The sequence below is a fragment of the Bufo bufo genome, chromosome 3, assembly GCF_905171765.1.
Source record: "Bufo bufo chromosome 3, aBufBuf1.1, whole genome shotgun sequence".
Lineage (NCBI taxonomy): Eukaryota > Metazoa > Chordata > Amphibia > Anura > Bufonidae > Bufo > Bufo bufo.
The window spans coordinates 334573560-334599971 of NC_053391.1; the positions used below are offsets into that span (position 1 = coordinate 334573560).

A 26412-nucleotide genomic window follows, 5' to 3' on the forward strand; every position below is an offset into this window, starting at 1 on the left:
ATAATTCTGTCTTTACCCAACATGGCTTGTACATTACGTGATAACTTTTTTTCCCACATATGGTAATTAGATACCCTATTTTTTTTCATATGCTGTGTTTTGTGATTTGGTGTGGTGGAGCTCATTTTGTCGGGCACGGCATTTATATTTGGTTGAACTGTCTCTATTTGGTGTATATTATTTTTATGATAAATCAGTTTTGGTTTTGAGTCTCTGTTTTAAAAGTTTAACCTGGATCTTGAAAGTTTAACTTAGGGCTCAGGCACACAAACTTTTTTTTTTCCTGTGTCCGTCCTCTTTTTTTTGCGGCCCGTATGTGTAACCATTCACTTCAATGTGGCTGAAAAAAAAACTTCCATTCCATGTCCATATGTCCACATGTTATTCCACAAAAAAATAGAACATGTCCTATTATTGTCCGGATTATGGACAAGGATAGGACTGTTCTATTAGGGGCCAGCCCTTCCGTTCTGCAAAATGCGGAATCTGCAATTTACAGACTGCAAAACATCCAACGGTTGCGTGCATGAGCCCTTAAACTTGTCTAAACCCCAAATGTTTCTCTGTGACTTTCACTTATAGCTTGACCGATTACATCACCTCTAATTACTTGAGCTGTCTCTCCCTGTCTACTCTGTAGAAATGTCTTTGGAGTGGTCTCTAAAGAAAACCATTGTGCTTTTAGGCTTCCACATTACTGCTCACAAGGGTAAACCCTTTGTCTAAGCAAAGACTCCAGTTGAAATTGGCAAAAATTGTATCTGGATTCCATAATTTGAAATGATACGTGAAATAAACTATTAGTGTTCTGCTATGTACAATATCTTCTCATTAAGAATTGCCGATCTCCAAATTGCAATCAATTAGCTGGTTCAGTCTGCAGAGCTATTTCAGTTTGAGAGCTTTTCCTTGACTAAAGAGATGAAATGTGGCTGAGTACAAATAGATCAAAGGGAAGTCAGGATCCATACGACTGGTCTCAGAAATGTGAGCCTCAACCGTCAAAATCAAATCAAGGAGAATATTCTAAAAGCTGAAACGCAGGAATTTAAGCACAGTGAAAGAAAGCTTGTAAAACCCATTAAAACCAGTCTGGAGACATAATGAAGTGACATTTACTCCATGTTCAATCCTTCTACCCATGCAAGTTGTATATTAGAAGTCATGGCTGTTTGACAATCACCCTCAGGCTTCTTCCATCTCATGGTAGGTTTAAGTAGAAATATGATTTCTTATTTAACACATTACTTTTTCCCCTCTGTCTTTCTTGCCCTGACACCAGGAAATAATGTTCAGAGAGCTGGGATTGAGAGCGTATGAATGAATAATGGTTATTCATGAACAAATGGCATCTCTAGGGAGAGGTCGGAATCTTTTGCTTGTTGGATTGTACAAATTCTTCATCCAGTTGATATACTGCATATCTCTTAGCTAATTGGGAGAACCTCTTTCATTTTTCAATGCACTGTATCTATAAACGTGTTGTACAATATCTGCAATTAACTATCTGACAACCTCAGACGAGATGCTGATTAAAGTAGTACTGAATGCTATATTTATAGCAATCCCCAGTACATCTTATTTAACTGATCCAGTATATCAAATACACTGGGCCCCTATCATATGCTGAAGAGGCCGCTGCCATTAGCTCTAGGTTACACTCCAGGCTATACACTGCACAATCTATTAGGAAAGCCAGACAATGGGCGTCAACATTAGATAGGAATAGACTAGTATTTCCTGGAGAACCTATTATCAAAACAAATACCCAAGAAAAAATGAAATCAGTTATTTTTACCACCAGTTATAGTGAGGATATCTGTAAAATTGTAGAAAAAAAAACATCTACCAGTGCTAAATTATGATGCCGAGTGGAGTGAAGTGATTTCAGCAGGCATTAGATGTGCTGCGCGCAGGGCCCCTACTTTGGGTGATAGGATTAGTCCAAGCCTTTTCTCTGACCGCCCGAAGGCCAAACCAGTGTGGCTTTCATATCAGAGCAGTTATAAATGCGGCCACAGAAAATGCACATGCTGTGAACATATGTCTGTAAGGCCTCATGCACACGATCGTTCCGTTTTTTGCGGTCCGCAAAAAATGGAAGCCACCCATGTGCCTTCCGCGGCCCATTGTAGAATGGGCGGCCAATTGTAGAAATGCCTATTCTTGTCCGCAAAACGGAACGGAGCAACGAATGCGGACAGCATCTTTTGCGGGCCCATTGAAGTGAATGGGTCCGCATCCGAGCCGCAAAAACGGCGGCTCGGATGCGGACCCAAACAACGGTCGTGTGCATGAGGCCTTAGTCAAACAGTCACGTCCACAGTGAATGGCAGAAGTCACAAAATTAGGGTACTTTCACACTAGCGTTATTCTTTTCCGGTATTGAGTTCCATCACAGGGGCTCAATACCGGGAAAAAGCGCTTCAGTTTTATCCTAATGCATTCTGAATGGAAAGTAATCCGTTCAGTATGCATCAGGATGTCTTCAGTGCAGTCCCTCTTATGGTATTTGGCTGGATAAAATACCGCAGCATGAAATGTATTAATGCTGAATCCAGTACTAAGTGTTCCGAAAAAACAGATCTTGTATCCTGGTCTGCGCATGTGCAGACCTTTAAAAATGCGAAAATAAATAAATAACGGATTTGTTTTTCCGGATGACACCGTTTACATGATATCCGTTTGCATATGGATCTCCGGATCCGGCAGGCAGTTCCGGCAACGGAACTGCCTGCTGGATCCTCACAATGCAAGTGTGAAAGTACCTCAAACCAATATATCAACTGCAGCACTGTGTTGAATGCTCTATGCAATATATAGGATGTACCACTAAACAGATTAAGACCAGAATACGGAGACATTTATCTAACATACCTCACTATTAAACACACAATGTTTCTTCTGCCACTTTGCACACTGCCATTGTACATAGGGGTAATACAAAAAGTTTTAGAGTTCAGGGTGTGGAGAGGGTCACGCTCCCAGTTAGGGGGGTGACCATAGACACAAACTACTAAGTAGAGAGGCATATTGGATGTTCGAACTTGGTAGCTGCTTCCCCACAGGCATGAACAAAAAACATGACTTGATTTTACAGTATCAATGAATTTGTTATGTTTTTTTTTTTTTCCTGCACATGTAGGATTTGTCATTCCATGGTTTGGGATCTGCCCACACCTGATTATCATGTGATGTTGTTTCTATGCATTTAATTGGAGGAAGTGTATTTATATGGGAGAGTCACAGATAGCATTTTATATCATGAGCAAGGGTCGTTAACTTGAGATCCAAAACGTGTCGATTTTGCATCTGTCTTGTTTTCTATGGATTTTACCGCATCAAATAAAGGATATTGTTTTATCAGAAGCTGGACCCTTCTACTTTTTACACAGTTTATGTTGGCTTTGTCCTGGCCACATCTGTGCCTCTGATACGAGACGTAGGTGAGCGCTGAAATCTGACTTTCTATATCTATTAGTACCACCGTGTACTGTACTCTATGGTAGATTTTTTCAGGAAACATATTGGGGGTCATTTACAAAGACTCTGTTCCCCTCCTGTTAGAGGATTACCTTAATTTATGAATTAAGTGCACTTCTGGCAGTCTGTGCTCCTGGAGTACAAATTACTGAGGACCCTCTTTTATTCTGTTTTCTAGCATAAAAGATAATAAATGTGTTGGGTCTGGAGTCCAGGTCCCTGTCACACACATGCCACTCCTAAACGTAGTTGCAAAAAGGGGGCTTGCAACTATTTATATTCCTAAAACAGGCATAAAAATATTCGTAAGGATATTATTAAAGTTAAGTTTTAAGCTATTTGCCCATAACCTAAGGGAAATGGGTGGGATTACTTGAGTACAATTATGCATTGGTCAGAATTAGAGGCATGGCTTAGCATTGAAACAATTTGTGTGCCACTGATGTTGTCCCTCTTTCTGATCTAATAAAATTGGGTGGCATGTGTGTGTGTGTGGGGGGGGGGGGGGGTGCACCATGGTAAATCTTTGCTCTGGGAGCTGGAAAGCTTAGCTACACCATTGAGTACACCAGCAATGATCAATAGTATCAGGCTTCCAAATAATGTCAATGCCCAAACGTGTGCCATAGAGGCCACCCTTGTCACTTCTTTGGGGCCAATAGAGAGAGGGGGTCCAGGTTGGCTACATCCCATATTTTAATGAGTGCTAAGATAGAGTGAAGGGAATTTCTCTCACTGGCCCTACAATGAAAGCAAACGGTGAGTATGCAGAATTAAAGGGGTTTTATTTGGAAAGAATTAAAAAAAAACAAAAAAAAAACACCAGAATAGCTTAGTTTACCCACACCGATTTTGTGTTGCTGTCATTCCGATCCTGATCCAATTCCTATTGCTCTCTACTTCCTGGTACTAAATCAACACACAGGCATTAATAAAAAAAATCATCCTCTGCCAATCATTGGCTGAGATAGCTCACCCCTGCAGCAAGTGATCGGTAACGATTTGCTACTTGTCATTCTAGGACCAGGAAGTGGAGAACAGTGTGGACTGGAGTAGCATCGAAACAGCAATGGCAGGGATCGATGAGGGTGAGTAATGTTTTCTTTTATTTTTTAACCATGTTTTTAAAAGCCCTTTTTAAAAATGAATTTTCTCCCCATGATAATGACTTCATTTCAGGAATCCTAGATAGACAATCCAGGTCCTATGTGGTTAGGATTGCAGTGGTGTTCAGCAAAAAGAAAACCGCATTTAAATATTTGATATGGGACCTGTTAACCTCTACTTCTGCTGCTGTTAGCCCCTTGCACCATTCTTGTAAAATATATAGAGGCAAGATATAGGAAAAGATGCAAAATACAGTATGAGATGCTTTATAAATGAACATATGAGTTTGATCTTTTCAACTCCATATCCACGTATGGGCAAGTTTAATTAAAATGTGCCTTATAGTATTATTATTACTTCTTTTTATGAAGAAACAGTATAGTTGTGTGCTGTAGGTCTATTTGCAGGAGGCCAAATGATTATTCTGGGCTAAAGACTGGTTAATTCAGCATAACATCTCAGGAAATCTGCTATTTTCAGTAGTGGCACACAAGAAAAGCTCTCTCTAGTGGCAGTTGCAGACAAATAATATTGCCTGTGTATTGGAGAGCAGGAAAAGCACTGGCACTTCCCACTAGGACCTTCATAGCAGTTCCATGGTCTGCATCTATAGAAGGTTTGCCATTTGTGTACAGTATTTCACCTGAGTGTAAAACAAAATAACCTTACCTGACCACAAATCAACAATTTGTAAGTTCATCTTTCTTGGGTAATTAACATAGTTTTCCAATAAAATCCAATAGGTATGAGGGGTGCTGTTTAGCACTGAACACAATGTTACTGCTCCTTGGAATTTAAGGGTCTATGTAGTAGGTTCAGTAAATGTGTATTTGTATCTATTTTTGCTGTTACAATGCAAAAAAAACAAAAAAAAACAGCCATAGAATGACATGACACATATCCTGTACAACTGCGATAATAACCTAAGATATTTTAATTCCATCCTTAAAGACTAAGGATAAAGATGAAATGGCAATTATTTCTTTTTCATGTGCTTCCTAAATGTAATAATAATAATAATAATAAAAATAAAATAAAAAAACTTCTTCTAAACAGTCTTCATTCAAAATGTACTACTATGTTTTTGTTATAGAGTCTGTGCAACTGTTTTATATGGCTGGCTATACTGCTGCTTCTAGCATAGATGTCCAAGGCACACAGATCCTACTTGCTTCGGGGTATGGCCATCCCCTGACCATGCACTGGGGGAGTAAAACACTTGGGGAGGTAACCACAACACCAAAATAGTTTTGCCATGATGACGCTCTCCATGGCTTCTGTTTGTTATATTTCTATGCATATAGACATATACACTAGCATGCAAAAACCTTACTTGCATGACATACAACACTATAATTGTCTTTTGATGTACTGTACTGTTTAAAGCAGGGGTGCACTTGCTTTTCTGACCCAGAGGCCACATTATCATACTGAACCAATCCCAAGGTCCACAATACAACTTAAATGTCCACTTCTCCCCGATTCAGCACATGCGTGTGTCTCTCTCCTCTGAAAATCATGGATATAGTGGTAGCACCTTAGCTTTTCACAATTTCCATGAATGACAGTATAGAGAGCCCCTTTCCTCAAGGAACCTTAATTATTTCCTGATATATGGGAAACCAGTCATGGCTACATAGACAGACAAGCATTTTTGTGTCCAGATGGTTGGGGACCACACAGAATGGTATCACTGGCCACATGTGGTCCTGGCCGCAGTTTGTGCACCCCTAGTCTAAATCAAGCAATAAATTATATAGCTTTCTCTGAAGACTTGATCATAAACATGGACTAAAAAGAAAGCCAAGCTTGAAATTAATTACTGCTGGTCCTTCTCTTTGAAGCTCCTTTGATCAGCTTATATTCTTATGGCCTGCTACAGATGTGTCCTTCCTTACATTTGCTCTTCTCTCAACTTATGTCAAAAATAATAATTTAATACTACTATGTCACAAGATCTATGTTTGTTCACCCAGTGGTTGAGATCTGCATTGCAGTCTTCCAAGAGTTTTGCTAGCATGCTTTATTGAATTTGATTATTGGCAAATTGGAGTCCTTAAAGGGAACCTGTCATCAACTTTTCACTGACCTCACTGAGGGCAGCATAAAATAGTGACAGAAATGCTGATTTCAGCAATGTGTCACTCATGAGCTAAAAGTAAGTGGTTGCTGAGAACCAACATCATAATCATTGTAGCACAGACCTTGAAAAGAGTCAGATTTACATGAGAAGAGTCCTGGTTATTCCTAATCTCCTGCTCTCTCACGCATCTGCTGATGATTGGCAGTTGTCTCCTAGAGAGAAAGGGAGAAAACTAGGTAGAAGACTGTCAATCATCAGCAGGTGGGCAGGAAGAGCAGGAATTCATGAATAACCATGACTCTTCTCAGGTGGCCGGGACTCTTTTCCAGGCCCAGTCTGTAATGATTGTAATGTTGGTTCTCAGAAACCTCCCTTTAACCAAATTCAAGAATAGGTAAGGGTGGACACATCTGTAGATCCTTGCAACAGCTGCTACAAGGAAAATATGGTATTGCATGACACTCATTCTAATAATTCACAAACCATTTAAGTCACGGCTTGACTGACTGAACCACAGCAGAAATCATGTCCTTAAGGACTCAATAAGACATATGGACAAGAGGTCACCTTTCTGAGACAACTCTTGGAACCTCAGCCAGTTACTGATTCCATTGGGACAACACTATCTAATGGCCATAGAGGTTTGATGTGCTATGTAAGGCTATATTAGGGTTAAAGTGGATGTACAGGCTGCATTCTTGTAAAAACAGTGCCACACTTGTCCATGGAGTTGTGTCTGGTAATGCAACTTGACTCCTTTGAAGTAATTAAGGCTGAGCTGCAATACCACAAATAACCTGTGACCAGTCATGGTGCAGCCATCCTTTCTAAGTCACTATAATATATGATACATTCAGAAACACTGTGCTAATAGGACTGTGGGGCCTGCTCAATGTTGATTGATATCTGTGGTTACATAGCAGGCTCTCAATGTTAATACTTTCATTTCTCTGCTTTTTCTAGAAGATGTAAGTAAAACTAAGGGGAGTTTATCACTTTTATTTAGAATCTATGTCAAAAGGATTTTTTTCCGTTGAAACCGACTGAGAAAACCCCAGCATAAATGTTGACATAGTAATTTCCAGTTTTCTTTGCTGTGAAAACACTCTGCATATCTGCCACTATAGGAAGTAAAATTGGGCATTTAAAGCTGTAATTTGGGACAGAATCCTCGGTGGAAAGACCACTAAATGTTCAGTTGCTAACAAGTTGAAGGAGTTATTCCTCCAGGGACTTTGTCCTACAAGCTGTGAATGCAAATAGCAAGCAGTCATTTGGGTCTAATGTGTTGTGCTCTTGAGGGATTAAATGGCTTCGATGCAGCGGTACAGCCATGAGCCTGAGAGTCTCATTTATAAGCAAGTATGAAATCTATCCTCTTGCATGCAATTTTAACAGCCCCTTAGTAGTCTTCAAGTGGCATTGACCTACAATGATAACATCTACTGCGCCCCTGGTGCATACTTCAGTCTAGTGTTTGTGTGTGACAATAGGCTAATCTCCCATAGACCGTTTACAAAAGCACAGCTTTGGGACTTCTTAGTGTAAATGTGCCTTTCCTCACAAGTATCTGCCCTGTTTTAACTTGTTCTGTAGCTGTTTATCCGGACTTGAAGCTTCTGTGGAAAATGTTAGTAGCATGATTTACATGAAAAAATAAAAAAGTAATTAAATTATAAGATATGGTTTTCATTTATGTATTAATTGCATATCATTTTTGAAAGCCAAATGATATAACTGGGCTTCATGATATTTCCTCAATACTTTTATGTCTTTAAAATCTGTGATGATGTACAGTAAACACAATTGGAGAGTAGAGCCTAGTAATAAGCAGGAATCTTAGTTAATATTAGAAAAATATATATAATAAGTCATCAAAACATGACACATTAATACATAACCCTCCTCTTCACTTCATCCACCTCTTCAGCCTTCTACTGGTTGTAACTGATGAACATTTTTTTCTCAATCTACTAATGTGTCTGTATGAATTCCCATGGCACAATAAAACAAGACTTCTGACAATCTTAGTACTAGATCCAGCTACCAAAAGAGGCTGGAATCACACATGTTATTTTTGGAACAATTTTTAAAGCAGTTTTTGATGCACTTTTTGGGGCCAAAACAAGGAGTGGGGATAAGAATTAAAAGTATAAAGGAAACACTGATCAATCCTTTCTTTATCATTCCATTGTAAATGATGTATTCCTATCTTAAAAGAGTTATGCAAGAATGGAGAGGGATAGGAGCTTGGCAACCCAACTTGGCCAGACCTATAAAGGGAAAATTACTTGTATGCTTCCCGTCACTGGCTCCTGCTCATTCTCCTTCAGACCTGTGATGCTCTGCTGCGCTCATTTGATATAAACATGATGACAGGGGATCTGGTCTCTGCTGGTGATTTCAAACCAGATGTTAACATCGAGAGAGCCCTGAAGAGCATCTCAGACCTGGAGGAGAAGGAGTTAGCACCAGGAAGCAAGTATGTAATATTTCTTTTACAGGTTGGTTAAGTGGGGAAGTTTGCCAAACTCACCCCCCCTCCCCATTCTTGCACTACCCCTTTAAGGGATTGTCTATAGTCCAGGGCCTTTCGGCCATGTTGCCAGACATGCGGATGGAAGAATACCTACCTGCTCCCCTCCACTGGGTTCAAGACTCCTCCCATCCTCCCCCCTCCCTACCACAAACATGCTCTGGTCCTATGAGTCAACTTCAGATTTGATGGGTGTCACATGTGCCATTGCAACCAATGACGGGGCTCAGTGGTCACATGTCACATGTGTTATGTGACCCACTGTAGTAATGCATGAGGAATACATCACCGCTGTGACCAATCACTGGCTACAATGAAACACATGACTCCCGTTAAACCAGATGTTTACATTGGGGACCAGTGAGTGTCAGTAGCAGCAGGGGACCAAAAGGACCAAGTAGCAGGGAGCAGGTAAGTATACCTCCTTCCACAGGTGCAGCGATGTGGAGAGATCAAGCCAAAAGGCCACTGAATGTGGACAACCCTTTTAGGAACATGATAGCATATCCTCCTCCATCCAGAAAATGGTCATTTCCTGACCCCATGAATAATGATATAAAGTTGCCACCAGCTGCTTGTGAAGCTCTTTTTGTAACACTCTTAGACATCAATGAAAAAGTGTGGCTAGGGTGGCGGTTTTGATAGTAATGATCATATGGTGATCTCTTCTGCCACACATTTCTTTGTGGTATCGGATATTGCAATATAATGCACTCTCTTGTGCTTAAAGAGATTGTGCATCTACTGTACATACTATACATTTCTATGCAAAGCAGCATAGCAGTAATACCCATAGCACTAATCCCTTGCTGCTCCCATGTTAATGCCTCCCTTGTTCCCTGCCTGTCTGTTTTCAATGCATTTAGTGACGGATCCATCTTGTTCATTTGGGAATGGATTTCTGAATGTATGCAGACAGTTGTATTATATACTAGATCCGTTTTTGCTGAACCAATGAAGGATCCAGCAAAAACGCAGATGTGAAAGTAGCCTAATATATACATATTTGGGGTCAAACTGAAATACACCTAAATTAGGCGTATTTCCGGCACAGATTGCAGCGCAAAGGTCCTTTGTGTCGCAATCTGCGACTACTCCCCGCTCAAGCCAGGTCTAAAAAAGTGAGCTTGGCGTTGGGGGGACGTGCACCTGTTCTAGACATAGGAAAAGGTCTAAGGCCTCATGCACACGACCGTATTTCTTTGCGGTCCGCAAAACGGGGTTCCGTTTTTCCGTGACCGTTTTTTCGTCCGTGGGTCTTCCTTGATTTTTGGAGGATCCACGGACATGAAAAAAAAGTCGTTTTGGTGTCCGCCTGGCCGTGCGGAGCCAAACGGATCCGTCCTGAATTACAATGCAAGTCAATGGGGACGGATCCGTTTGACGTTGACACAATATGGTGCAATTTCAAACGGCTCCGTCCCCCATTGACTTTCAATGTAAAGTCAGGAGTTAATATATAAAATTGCACATAAAATACATAAAATACTCTAAAACACACATATAACCTCCTGGGGATCGTTATGCTGGACCACTATATAAGTTACCAAAGTCCATATTGTATCAATGTCCTTGAAAGTTCATGTAGCGATCAGCAAAATGGAGATAAAAGGAAATTATATAGTTCACAAGAGGTACTTTACCGCTCCTTCAGGCCGTTTGTTATCAGAAGTGCGACTGCTCTGCTTTGAGCTGTAAGGACCTGTGAGTTCAGTCTTTTACATAGGAAATTCCCCGTTCACTGGATATTGCTTTAGAGTGTAGTCCGTAGCTTTGACCTTCCAGGACCTTCCTGTGGCGTCCCACGTGGTTTCACTGAATAGGTCAGGTGACTTACAATTTCCAGGCGGGGTTTTCGAACTTGTACAGCGTCCGACCGTGATTCTGAAGATCTTCCTTATATTGTCCCACACTGTCTCTTAGCCATACGCGTTTCGGGGTCGGTCGCCCCTTCCTCAGTGGTACCACTGAGGAAGGGGCGACCGACCCCGAAACGCGTATGGCTAAGAGACAGTGTGGGACAATATAAGGAAGATCTTCAGAATCACGGTCGGACGCTGTACAAGTTCGAAAACCCCGCCTGGAAATTGTAAGTCACCTGACCTATTCAGTGAAACCACGTGGGACGCCACAGGAAGGTCCTGGAAGGTCAAAGCTACGGACTACACTCTAAAGCAATATCCAGTGAACGGGGAATTTCCTATGTAAAAGACTGAACTCACAGGTCCTTACAGCTCAAAGCAGAGCAGTCGCACTTCTGATAACAAACGGCCTGAAGGAGCGGTAAAGTACCTCTTGTGAACTATATAATTTCCTTTTATCTCCATTTTGCTGATCGCTACATGAACTTTCAAGGACATTGATACAATATGGACTTTGGTAACTTATATAGTGGTCCAGCATAACGATCCCCAGGAGGTTATATGTGTGTTTTAGAGTATTTTATGTATTTTATGTGCAATTTTATATAACTTGTTGCAAATATAGATAACTTTCAGACATCAATTTTGTCCGTGTCTATTTGATGCCCGATATTGAGTGACGCCCAACCTTCTTATTATACTGTTCACTTCATCAGCAACAGGGAGTGCTGAGTGGCAGTGCACCTACTCCATTAGTAATTAGTGAGTGAGCCACCAAACTTTACTACAGGAGTTAATATACCATCGGATCTGAGTTTTCTCCAATCCGATGGTATATTTTAACTTGAAGCGTCCCCATCACCATGGGAACGCCTCTATGTTAGAATATACCGTCGGATTTGAGTTACATCGTGAAACTCAAATACGACAGTATATTCTAACACAGAGGCGTTCCCATGGTGATGGGGACGCTTCAGGTTAGAATATACTAAAAGAACTGTGTACATGACTGCCCCCTGCTGCCTAGCAGGTGCTGCCAGGCAGCAGGGGGCAGCCCCCCCCCGTAGTTAACACATTGGTGGCCAGTGTGGCCGGCCCTCCCCTGTAGTTAACTCATTGGTGGCCAGTGCGGCCGGCCCCCCCCCTCCCCTGTAGTTAACTCATTGGTGGCCAGTGGGCCCCCCCTCCCCTGTAGTTAACTCATTGGTGGCCAGTGGGCCCCCCCCCTCCCCTGTAGTTAACTCATTGGTGGCCAGTGTGGCCGGCCCCCCTCCCTCCCCTGTAGTTAACTCGTTGGTGGCCAGTGGGTCCCCCTCCCTCCCCCTCCTAATTAAAATCTCCCCCCTATCATTGGTGGCAGCGGAGTGTACCGATCGGAGTCCCAGTTTAATCGCTGGGGCTCCGATCGGTAACCATGGCAACCAGGACGCTACTGCAGTCCCGGTTGCCATGGTTACTTAGCAATTTGTAGAACCATTATACTTACCTGCGAGCTGCGATGGTCTGCGTCCGGTCGGGAGCTCCTCCTACTGGTAAGTGACAGGTCCGGCCGGGAGCTCCTCCTACTGGTAAGTGACATGACCTGTCACTTACGAGATGGTTTGGGGTGAGCTGGACCGCAGAGTGAAGGCAAAAGGGCCAACAAGTGCTAAGCATCTCTGGGAACTCCTTCAAGACTGTTGGAAGACCATTTCAGGGGACTACCTCTTGAAGCTCATCAAGAGAATGCCAAGAGTGTGCAAAGCATTAATCAAAACAAAAGGTGTCTACTTTGAAGAACCTAGAATATGACATATTTTCTGTTGTTTCACACTTGTTTGTTATGTATATAATTCCACATGTGTTAATTCATAGTTTTGATGCCTTCATAGTCATGAAAATAAAGAAAACTCTTTGAATGAGAAGGTGTGTCCAAACTTTTGGTCTGTACTGTACATCTGACGTACATCTAATGTGTATGGCCAGCAGTATAAGAACCAGTATAAGTGACGCAGAGTCCCTTTATGTAATTTTTATCTTCATACTCACTTGCATTCTGATGTTGTGCTCCAACAAACCAGTAGTAAAATGCATTGAGAGGACTCCTCTTTGAGTCCTCTCCATTATGTGCATGAGCTCAGGAGTCCTCACAATGCATTTTACTGCTGGTTGTGTTGGAGGACAGTGTCAGAATGCAAGCGAATATGAAAATAACTATTATATAACCAGACTCCTCGTCACTTATACTATACACCGCTTACTTTAGTTTGGAGGGTGCTTTGGAGCTGACAGATTTCCTTTAAAGGGGTTGTCCAGGATTAGAAAAACATGGCTACTGTATTTCAAAAGCTGCACCACACCTGTCCATGGGTAATGTCTGGTATTGCAGCTCAGCTCCAATGAAGGGAATTAAACTGAGCTGTGATACCACATACAACCTGTGTAATACCACACACAACAAGGCGTGGTGCTGTTTTTCGAAGAAAACAGCAATCTTTTTATATTACTGGACAGCCCCTTTAACACACAAGTCGTAAGCAGACTAGTCTTCTTTTAAACTGGAATCTGTTTAAAAAAAAACAAACACATGCATCTTACATTAAAGCATAGTTCAGACACTGGTTGTCTTTGTCATGCAGGCATTGCTGACGGTAGCCATCTCCATGAAAATTCACTTAAAAAGCAAACCACTCATCACAGGCATTCTTAACAGAATATACTTGTCCTCAAGCAAAAACATCATTTTCATTCTAAATGAAAGGCAAACTAAGTAAAAAGTACCAGCAATGTATTTGTATGCTATAAGTAAATAATAAAGTCCTTTACCTGAAGAGCAGATGTTCAATGCCAGACATAGTGGCCTGCATTAATTTATTATTGTGCGTCCTGTACTTAAATATTATAAACAAGACTTCTTTCCCTACATTCAAGCCAAACCACTCTAAACCCTAATCTCCGTTTTCTACAATACCTACACCTTCCTGTTCTCTCTGATCTTATCTATAATGGATTTCAGCTAGTGCGATCTCTAATCCTTATTTATGGAATAAGCATAAATCCAGGATATGCGGCACACTGGATGCCCGTAAGGCGATGCTGGTGTTTGAGAATGGATAGCACCAGGTTTTCTATATTAAGGGATAGAGAATGGCCTTTTCAATCACCACCTTTCCACTCTCACAGCTGCCTTTTTGAGAAAGTGGAATATTGGGCTTGATTTATTAACAATACTAAACTCTTCCCTCCGCACGTCTTGCATTCATAACTAAAGCTTGATCAACATGAATGGAGAAGTGCTAGCCTAAATGTAATTTTCCTTGTACCTATTTCTTATTATTAAAACACATCGTTATCCTCCATAGAGAATGTAGATATTCTATTTTAGATATACTTTCTTGGGAAAGATTATGGGCAGAGGAATGTATCCATATGTGTGGAAAGTGATTTTGTAATAAAAAGCTGAGGATATTTGAAAACGTAACGGTTAAGGTAATATAAAACGGTGCATTTTCAGATTTTTCCACGGACCCATTGAAAGTCAATGGGTCCGCGAAAAAAAACGGAGAACGGCACAACGGCCACGGGTGCACACAACGGTCGTGTGCATGAGGCATAAGTATAAGACAGCTAGGAAGCTGTCTTACATTTAGAAGTGGCAGCGGATCTGCCAAAGTGGCCAGCGCCTCTTCATAACTCCTGCAGATCCACCGCCAGGTATAGGGGTTATTAAGACTGGCGTCTAAAATGCCGGTCCTAATAAAGCTGCCCCACTGGGCGGTCCGTTCTTCACGGATCCGTTGTTCAGTTTTTGTTTCCGTTCCATAGTTCAGCAAAAAAATCTCCGTATGGTTTCAGTATGCGACCTGTTGTTTGCGGATTGCAAAAACAGAAACATAACATTTTTAATCATTAATGTAATGCACAGTAATGTGTTTTAACAGTATACACATGGGCAAAGTGGGCATGGATCCGCAAAAAACGGAGGACATAGGGATGTGTTTTCTGTATGCATTCCGTATTTTTTGTGGACCCATTGACTTGAATGGAGCCACGGATCGTTATTTGCGAACAATAATAGAACAAGTTCTATCTTTCAGCGGAACGGATATACAGAAATACGGAAACGGAATGCATATGCAGTACATTCAATTTTTTGGGCGGAACCATTGAAATGAATGGTTCCACATACGACTGCAAACGGAATCCGCTAAAACGGAGCAAAAAAAAGAACGTTTATGTGCAAGAGGCCTTAGGCTAAACTGCTACCTTTTTATGGCGACCTAGTCTACACAGATCTGCCGTGCTGTAGAAAGCACAAGCTTAACTCTTACATGATTGCTGAACTACTTGCTCTATCATCAGCATTTTTACCAATCTCAGATCTGGACCGTTTAACCCATTAGATGCTGTGGTCAATAGCGACCACAGCATCTAAGAGATTTAGAGAGAGGGAGCTACCTCTGTCTCCCATCGGCATATATTTGCATGGCAGCATAGAGCTTAATCAAGGCCCCAGTCCTTCGCTGCCATGTATCAGTATCATTCTGCACCTCTCTGGTACAGCCTGCTTGTGTAGTAATGACACTATAATACACTGTACTGCATATGTAGTACAGTATACTATAAACACAATCAAAAGATCACCTGTTAAAATCTCCTTTAAGTAATTAAAAAAGTTAAATAAAGTTTTATTAAATAAAGGAAAAGCTCATTCTAAGGCCTAATTTACATTAACGTGTCCATCTGATGTCCGTGAAAAAATCTGCCTGCGTTTTATCCATAAAAGATCCATGCTTGGTCCGTCTGCATTTCAAGAGAATCTCCTATCATTGTTCAGTGAAAACAGAGAAAACACGATCCAAACATAAATGCCATCAGTGTTGTGTCCGTGATTTTCACAGACCCACAGACTTTGCATGTTTGGTCTGCATCACTAACCAAAGTAGTACATGCCACTAACCCATGATTAAAACAATGGGTACGTGTGCGGTCTGCAGAAAATGCAGACAGCCCACGTCAGTGAAAAACGGAAGTGTGAAAGAGGCCTTATTCAAGTGAAAAGAGCTGAGCTTCAATATCTCGACCAGAAAAGTGATATTTTAAATCTCATGCAAACCCTTTTTATCACTCATTTTCAATATAGCATTACTGTTTTCCACAGTGCTGTAGGCAGGTTGTAATTACTCAGTCCAAGTCCTACAATGAGGCTTACAATCTAATTCTACCATGTTTTACCATAATTATTTGCAGATATTGCTCCCACTCAAAGGGAACAATGCTAACCAATGAGCCACTATATGTGCTAGACATCTCTATAGATGATACTTCTACTTGCCATTTTGGTTTGTGCATAATGAGTACCATTTTGTATCACCTCTGATTTGTATCAGGGAACAACATACAGTACAGACCAAAAGTTTGGACACACCTTCTCATTCAAAGAGTTTTCTTTATTTTCATGACTATGAAAATTGTAGATTCACACTCCCCTGAAATGGTTTTCACTTCACAGGTGTGCCCTGTCAGGTTTAATAAGTAAGGTTTCTTGCCTTATAAATGGGGTTGGGACCATCAGTTACGTTAAAAAGAAGTCAGGTGGATACACAGCTGATAGTCCTACTGAATAGACTGTTAGAATTTGTATTATGGCAAGAAAAAAGCAGCTAAGTAAAGAAAAACGAGTGGCCATCATTACTTTAAGAAATTAAGGTCAGTCAGTCAGCCGAAAAATTGGGAAAACTTTGAAAGTAAGGGCTATTTGTCCATGAAGGAGAGTGATGGGATGCTGCGCCAGATGACCTGGCCTCCACAGTCTCCGGTCCTGAACCCAATCGAGATGGTTTGGGGTGAGCTGGACCGCAGAGTGAAGGCAAAAGGGGCAACAAGTGCTAAGCATCTCTGGGAACTCCTTCAAGACTGTTAGAAGACCATTTCAGGGGACTACCTCTTGAAGCTCATCAAGAGAATGCCAAGAGTGTGCAAAGCAGTAATTAAAGCAAAAGGTGGCTACTTTGAAGAACCTAGAATATTACATATTTTCAGTTGTTTCACACTTGTTTGCTATGTATATAATTCCACATGTGTTAATTCATAGTTTTGATAACTTCATAGTCTTGAAAATAAAGAAAACTCTTTGAATGAGAAGGTGTGTCCAAACTTTTGGTCTGTACTGTATATGCAAGTATTTTGCCAATGTTCTTTCATTTGATAACTGAATCATTTCAGAACATTTATTAGATTTAAAGGGGTCTAGAATAAAGTTTGCCCCACATAATGTACTTTGTTAAAGTGTAGCTGTCACTTTTTAAAAACTTTTGACATGTGATAGTGGCATCCTACTAGCCATGACTGATGGAGGTCTGCTTGCTCAACACTCTAAGAAATGATTAGAATGGAACGGGCACAGCATTTAACTAAATAATTCTATCCTTTAATATTAGAGATTGGTGTGGGTCTAAGCATCAGGATCCTGATTTATAAACTCTTCTAAATATCACTGTGACATTAAAAGTTATATATATATATTTTTTAAATGACAGTCGCACTAATACAATATGTATCAATGACTTACTGACACTTACCTTGCTATGACAAACAGGACACAACTCACGCCAAGGTAAGCAAGTAGAATGTACATCCAGATGTCAGGAGATAGAGGATTTAAAAAAGAGAAGACACTGGGACTGGTACCATTGGCTTTTCGATACAGTATGCTAATCCCCAAAGTCATGTACGGTTTCGAAAAATCTATTACTTTCTCTCGGATGTGGGTGATTGTAAGTGGAGCCACTGCCAGGTCAGCTTTCTGAAAGAGCATAAACAGACTAAAGGTTATGAAACATAGCAACTCTCGAATTTGTAATTTCAATAAGTGGCAATCAGACAGGACATATAATGTGCACACTTCACTGCCAACGTATTATACAATTTCCTGCAACATAATAACACTCTAAGTGGGTAGCTGCTGCAAATGGCATACAATTAGCTTTCCCAATCTCCTTGAGTCCTTGATGACGTAGTACCATTACATATAAAATCACAAATATCATAAAAAAATATTTCTAGTCAAATCTATTAACCCGTTCGCTACCAGCATTGTACATGTACTGCGCTGGAGCGATGTGTAAACATGGCGCCCGCTCACACGTGCTGCGGGCGCCATGGCCGGCAGATCTCTGCTGTTTCAAACAATAGAGACCTAAGGCTAATTACCGTGACTGGCAATAATGCGATGGCGGTAATTAAATCCTTTAGATGCCGTGACCAAGTAAGATCACAGTATCTAAATCCACAAAAACCAGGAATCTCGCGCTTCCGGGCTTCCTACCGATGCCCATGTGGCCAATTGGGGCATCAGGAGTTGCGCTGAACACTTTCAGCCTCGCTGACGAGGCTGAAAGTATTCATGCTGCAATTCTTATTTTGGCCAGTATAAGAGATTAGCAATTTAAAAATCCCTGATAAAACAAAATTTAAAATGTAAAAACTAAATTTATAGGCTCATATATGAGCCACAAAATCATCACAAAAAAAAAAAATATTAAATCACCCCCCATTCCGTATAATTAAAAATAAATACCTAAATAACAATAAATATAAACATCATGGGTATCACCGCGACTGAAAATGCCCAGGCTATTAAAATAGAAAAAAATATTACAATACGGCGAATGGCGTAACGGAAGAAAGGGTCAAAATGTCCGATTTGCCATTTTTCATTGCTTCTCTTTGTTTGTTATGTTGTTCTTATTTTGCAATGAACCTGGGGGTCATGATTACGGATTGATAACCAATGTTAACATATGTCTTATTGTGTTACCTTACTGCATACACACCAGTATTAAACCCACATGTGATTTTGGAACAGGTGGCTTGATGCTGGAGGGATGATTTTGTTCTTACCTACCCACCCCCCAATTCCTGAAGGAGTGGAGTGTTTGCAGGTTCTTTAAATTCTCTCATTCCAGCATCAATCTGAGTTACGACTAAGGAGACTGGTCCGAAACGCATCAACGACCGCATGTTGCAAGGATTTGTCTGTACATGGATTTATGTTACATTAATAAAGAGGAAGTTTCTACGGAAAAGTATTACAGTGCTGGAAACCTTTTTTTTTTTCACATGCACTATAAACACTGAAAGACACTCTTAAGACACATGATGCTCAATGCTTCTTTACTCTGCTGATCCATGTACACTATGGTGAGCTTATCAAATATACAGTACAGACCAAAAGTTTGGACACACCTTCACATTCAAAGAGTTTTCTTTATTTTCATGACTATGAAGGCATCACATCTATGAATTAACACATGTGGAATTATATTCATAACAAACAAGTGTAAAACAACTGAAAATATGTAATATTCTAGGTTCTTCAAAGTAGCCACCTTTTGCTTTGATTACTGCTTTGCACACTCTTGGCATTCTCTTGATGAGCTTCAAGAGGTAGTCCCCTGAAATGGTCTTCCAACAGTCTTGAAGGAGTTCCCAGAGATGCTTAGCACTTGTTGGCCTTTTAGCCTTCACTCTGCGGTCCAGCTCACCCCAAACCATCTCGATTGGGTTTAGGTCCGGTGACTGTGGAGGCCAGGTCATCTGGCGCAGCATCCCATCACTCTCCTTCATGGTCAAATAACCCTTACTTTCAAAGTTTTCCCAATTTTTCGGCGGACTGACTGACCTTCATTTCTTAAAGTAATGATGGCCACTCGTTTTTCTTTACTTAGCTGCTTTTTTCTTGCCATAATACCAATTCTAACAGTCTATTCAGTAGGACTATCAGCTGTGTATCCACCTGACTTCTCCTCAACGCAACTGATGGTCCCAACCCCATTTATAAGGCAAGAAATCCCACTTATTAAACCTGACAGGGCACACCTGTGAAGTGAAAACCATTTCAGGGGACTACTTCTCGAAGCTCATCAAGAGAATGCCAAGAGTGTGCAAAGCATTAATCAAAGCAAAAGGTGGCTACTTTGAAGAACCTAGAATATTACATATTTTCAGTTGTTTCACACTTGTTTGTTATGTATATAATTCCACATGTGTTAATTCATGTTCTCGTTTTGATGCCTTCAGTGTGAATCTTCAATTTTCATAGTCATGAAAATAAAGAAAACTCTTTGAATGAGAAGGTGTGTCCAAACTTTTGGTCTGTACTGTATATATATATGAGTGGTGGCCTGGCCAGTGGACACAGTACAGTCTGTGAGCCTGCAGCCTCTCACTTTCTGGCAACTGCGATTATATCACAGAGAAAAAATAAATTGGCTTTTTTTTATCTGCCAGGTATTGTGAGTGTGACAACCTGTAACGGTATGAGTGGTGGCCTGGCCAGTGGACACAGTACAGTCTGTGAGCCTGCAGCCTCTCACTGTCTGGCAACTGCGATTATATCACAGGGAAAAAGTAAATTGCCTTTTTTTTATCTGCAAGGTACTGTCTGTGACACCCTCTATGAATGGTGTGCACACAGTACAGTCTGTGAGCCTGCAGCCTCTCACTCTCTGGCAACTGCGATTATATAAAGAAAAATTGCCTTTTTTTATCTGCAAGGTACTGTCTGTGACACCCTGTATGAATGGTGTGCACACAGTACAGTCTGTGAGCCTGCAGCCTCTCACACATGGGCAGGCAACTGCAATATATATATATATATATATATATATATATACACACTCACCTAAAGAATTATTAGGAACACCATACTAATACGGTGTTGGACCCCCTTTTGCCTTCAGAACTGCCTTAATTCTACGTGGCATTGATTCAACAAGGTGCTGATAGCATTCTTTAGAAATGTTGGCCCATATTGATAGGATAGCATTTTGCAGTTGATGGAGATTTGAGGGATGCACATCCAAGGCACGAAGCTCCCGTTCCACCACATCCCAAAGATGCTCTATTGGGTTGAGATCTGGTGACTGTGGGGGCCATTTTAGTACAGTGAACTCATTGTCATGTTCAAGAAACCAATTTGAAATGATTCGAGCTTTGTGACATGGTGCATTATCCTGAGGGAAGTAGCCATCAGAGGATGGATACATGTTCTCATTCTGTTTACGCCAAATTCGGACTCTACCATTTGAATGTCTCAACAGAAATCGAGACTCATCAGACCAGGCAACATTTTTCCAGTCTTCAACAGTCCAATTTTGGTGAGCTCGTGCAAATTGTAGCCTCTTTTTCCTATTTGTAGTGGAGATGAGTGGTACCGGTGGGGTCTTCTGCTGTTGTTGCCCGTCTCAAGGTTGTGCGTGTTGTGGCTTCACAAATGCTTTGCTGCATACCTCGGTTGTAACGAGTGGTTATTTCAGTCAACGTTGCTCTTCTATCAGCTTGAATCAGTCGGCCCATTCTCCTCTGACCTCTAGCATCCACAAGGCATTTTTGCCCACAGGACTGCCGCATACTGGATGTTTTTCCCTTTTCACACCATTCTTTGTAAACCCTAGAAATGGTTGTGCGTGAAAATCCCAGTAACTGAGCAGATTGTGAAATACTCAGACAGGCCCGTCTGGCACCAACAACCATGCCACGCTCAAAATTGCTTAAATCACCTTTCTTTCCCATTCTGACATTCAATTTGGAGTTCAGGAGATTGTCTTGACCAGACCACCCCCTAAATGCATTGAAGCAACTGCAATGTGATTGGTTGACTAGATAATTGCATTAATGAGAAATAGAACAGGTGTTCCTAATAATTCTTTAGGTGAGTGTATATATATATATATGCAGTGGATATAAAAAGTCTACACACCCATGTTAAAATGTCAGGTTTCTGTGATGTAAAAAAAATGAGACAAAGATAAATAATTTCAGAACTTTTTACACCTTTAATGTGACCTTTGAACTGTACAAAGCAATTGAAAAACAAACTTAAATCTTTTAGGTAGAGAGAAGAAAAAATATAAAATTAAAATAATATGGTTGCATAAGTGTGCACACCCTTAAACTAATACTTTGTTGAAACACCTTTTGGTTTTATTACAGCACTCAGTCTTTTTGGGTATGAGTCTATCAGCATGGCACATTTTGACTCGGCAAGATTTGACCACTCTTCTTTGCAAAAACACTCCAAATCTGTCTGTGTGAGGGCATCTCCTGTGCACAGCCCTCTTCAGATCACCCCGCAGATTTTCAATCGGATTTAGGTCTGGGCTCTGGCTGGGCCATTCCAAAACTTTAATCTTCTTCTGGTGAAGCCATTCCTTTGTTGATTTGGATGTATGCTTTGGGTCGTTGTCATGCCGAAAGATGAAGTTCCTCTTCATGTTTAGTGATGTCCCGAATAGTTTGCGGGCGAATAGTTCCTGGCGAACATAGCTTGTTCGCGTTCGCCGCTGCGGGCGAACATATGCGATGTTCGGTAGTGTTGATCACGAATATTCAAATTTCGAATATAGGTACTTCGAAAATTCACAAATATTTTGAATATAGTGATATATATTCGTAATTTCGAATATTACATTTTTTTTTTAATCAGTACACATGATCCCTCCCTGCTTCTAGCTTGTGGGCCAATGAGAAGGCTGCAGTATATTTGACTTTAGTAGTAGTGTTGTTTGCAAATTTTCAAATTTTTATTGTGATTTTTTTCAATTTACAACTATTAGACAAAGAAGATTATAGCACTATATTAGCTAAATTGCTCTATATTCGGTTTTTTTTTCGAATAATTTCTATATTGCTATAACTTTGTTTTTTCGAATATTCGTAATATTCTAAAACAAGAATATATAGCAATATAGTGACTATTCGAAAAAAAAATGAATTTAGAGCAATTTAGCTAATATAGTGCTATAATCTTTTTTGTCTAACAGTTGTAATTTTTTTCTCATCTGAAGTTCAGATTGAAAAAAAAAAAAAAAAATAGATTATAGCACTATATTAGCTAAATTGCTCTAAATACGTATTTTTTTCGAATATTCACTATATTGCTATATATTCTTGTTTTAGAATATTACGAATATTCGAAAAAACTAAGTTATAGCAATATAGCAAATATTCGGAAAAAAAACTAATATAGAGCAATTTAGCTAATATAGTGCTATAAACTTCTTTGTCTAATAGTTGTAAGTTGAAAAAAATCGCTAAAAAAATTTGCATATTACACGATCATTACCTTGCAGATTTTTCGTGTAAAAAAAATCGTAGAATATAACGAATATTCGAATTTGCGAATATTCTACAAATATTCTACAAAATATTTTGAATTCGAATATGACCTCTGCCGCTCATCACTAATGTTCGGTCCGCCCCCTATTCGTCATCATTGTGTAAACTTTGACCCTGTACCTCACAGTCAGCAGACACATTCCAGCCAATCAGCAGCAGACCCTCCCTCCCAGACCCTCCCACCTCCTGGACAGCATCCATTTTAGATTCATTCGGAAGCTGCATTCTTAGTGAGAGGAGGGACAGTGCTGCTGCTGCTGATTTAATAGGGAAAGCATTAGCTAGGGCAGTGTTCTGTGTCCACAGACTCATCTGCTGTAAGGACAGCGTCCTGACAGCACCCCAAAAAGCCTGGTACATCAGTCTGCTTTTTCTTTCTTTCAAATATATATATATATATATATATATATATATATACACTCACCTAAAGAATTATTAGGAACACCTGACACCTGTTCTATTTCTCATTAATGCAATTATCTAGTCAACCAATCACAATGCATTGAGGGGTGTTGTCCTGGTCAAGACAATCTCCTGAACTCCAAACTGAATGTCAGAATGGGAAAGAAAGGTGATTTAAGCAATTTTGAGCGTGGCATGGTTGTTGGTGCCAGACGGGCCGGTCTGAGTATTTCACAATCTGCTCAGTTACTGGGATTTTCACGCACAACCATTTCTAGGGTTTACAAAGAATGGTGTGAAAAGGGAAAAACATCCAGTATGCGGCAGTCCTGTGGGCGAAAATACCTTGTGGATGCTAGAGGTCAGAGGAGAATGGGCCAACTGATTCAAGCTGATAGAAGAGCAACGTTGACTGAAATAACCACTCGTAACAACCAAGGTATGCAGCAAAGCATTTGTGAAGCCACAACACGCACAACCTTGAGGCGGATGGGCTAGAACAGCAGAAGACCCCACCGGGTACCACTTATCCCAACTACAAATACGAAAAAGAGGCTACAATTTGCACGAGCTCACCAAAATTGGACTGTTGAAGACTGGAAAAATGTTGCCTGGTCTGATGAGTCTCGATTTCTGTTGAGACATTCAAATGGTAGAGTCCGAATTTGGCGTAAACAGAATGAGAACATGTATCCATCCTCTGATGGCTACTTCCAGCAAGATAATGCACCATGTCACAAAGCTCGAATCATTTCAAATTGGTTTCTTGAACATGACAATGAGTTCACTGTACTAAAATGGCCCCCACAGTCACTAGATAGATCTCAACCCAATAGAGCATCTTTGGGATGTGGTGGAACGGGAGCTTCATGCCCTGGATGTGCATCCCTCAAATATCCATCAACTGCAAGATGCTATCCTATCAATATGGGCCAACATTTCTAAAGAATGCTATCAGCACCTTGTTGAATCAATGCCACGTAGAATTAAAGCAGTTCTGAAGGCAAAAGGGGGTCCAACACCGTATTAGTATGGTGTTCCTAATAATTCTTTAGGTGAGTGTATATATATATATATATATATATATATATATATTGCAGTTGCCTGCCCGTGTGTGAGAGGCTGCAGGCTCACAGACTGTACTGTGTGCACACCATTCATACAGGGTGTCACAGACAGTACCTTGCAGATAAAAAAAGGCCATTTTTTTTTATATAATCTCAGTTGCCAGACAGTGAGAGGCTGCAGGCTCACAGACTGTACTGTGTGCACACCATTCATACAGGGTGTCACAGACAGTACCATGCAGATAAAAAAAGGCAATTTATTTTTTCCCTGTGATATAATCGCAGTTGCCAGACAGTGAGAGGCTGCAGGCTCATAGACTGTACTGTGTCCACTATCCAGGCCACCACTCATACCGTTACAGGGTGTCACACTCACAATACCTGGCAGATAAAAAAAAGCCAATTTATTTTTTCTCTGTGATATAATCGCAGTTGCCAGACAGTGAGAGGCTGCATGCTCACAGACTGTACTGTGTCCACTGGCCAGGCCACCACTCATACCGTTACAGGGTGTCACACTCACAATACCTGGCAGTTAAAAAAAAATCAAATTTATTTGTTCTGTGTGATATAATCGCAGTTGCCAGACAGCGAGAGGCTGCAGGCTCACAGACTGTACTGTGTCTATTGGCCAGGCCACCACTCATACCGTTACAGGGTGTCACACTCACAATACCTGGCAGATAAAAAAAGCCAATTTATTTTTTCTCTGTGATATAATCGCAGTTGCCAGACAGCGAGAGGCTGCAGGCTCACAGACTGTACTGTGTCCACTGGCCAGGCCACCACTCATACCGTTACAGGGTGTCACACTCACAATACCTGGCAGATAAAAAAAAGCCAATTTATTTTTTCTCTGTCATATAATCGCAGTTGCCAGACAGTGAGAGGCTGCAGGCTCACAGACTGTACTGTGTCCACTGCCCACCACTTATATAGGGTGGCACAGTAACTTGCATGCATAGTACCAATTATCTAAAAAAAAATGACTGGCAGAGGCAGGCCACCCCGCAGGGGCCGTCGTGGTCATGGTGCTGTGATTTCCACTGGCCCTGGAATAATGCCCAGTGTGTAGAGGCCACATACCCTGAACCCGAAAAATTCATAGAAAATAGTTGACTGGCTTACACAGGACACCCAATCTTCAACAGATTCCGCTAAGAACCTTGATGCACCATCCTCCTCCAGCTCAGCTTCGGTCACCTGCTCTCAAGTTACCACTCTCCCGCCCGCCGCCACCACCACCACTACCACCACAGCCACCACAGCCGCTTCACTTGATCCGTCAGAGGAGTTATTTACACATCAGTTGGATGAAATTAGTGATGTGCAACCATTATTGCCAGAGGATGTAGATAACAGGGATATGTCTCAGTCAGGCAGGATTACACACATGGACGTACAGTGTGATGATGATGATGATGATGATGATGTTCCCGCTGCTGCTTCCTTTGCTGAAGTGTCAGATACAAGTGAAGTGGTTGATGATGACGATGTGTCCGTGGATGCCACGTGGGTGCCTGCTCGAAGAGAAGAAGAAGAGGGGGAAAGTTCAGAAGGGGAGACAGAGAGAAGGAGGAGACAAGTTGGAAGCAGGGGGAGGTCGTCGCAAGGAGCTAGTGGCACAGTCAGACAGCATGTATCGGCAACCGGGGTCAGCCAGACAGCACGCCAAGCAACGCATGCTGTTGCCACCACCAGAATGCCGTCATT

The 26412-nt window shown here is 41.1% G+C and overlaps 1 protein-coding gene across 1 annotated transcript in view; it reads right to left on the reverse strand.

Annotated features, from left to right (window-relative positions):
- GRIK3 (glutamate ionotropic receptor kainate type subunit 3) overlaps positions 1–26412 on the reverse strand; it is a 759616-nt gene that overhangs the window by 74230 nt on the left and 658974 nt on the right. Inside the window, exon 11 of the mRNA XM_040424423.1 lies at positions 17632–17855. Within this exon, the coding sequence (XP_040280357.1) occupies positions 17632–17855 (224 nt within the window). The remainder of the gene's footprint in view (positions 1–17631; positions 17856–26412) is intronic.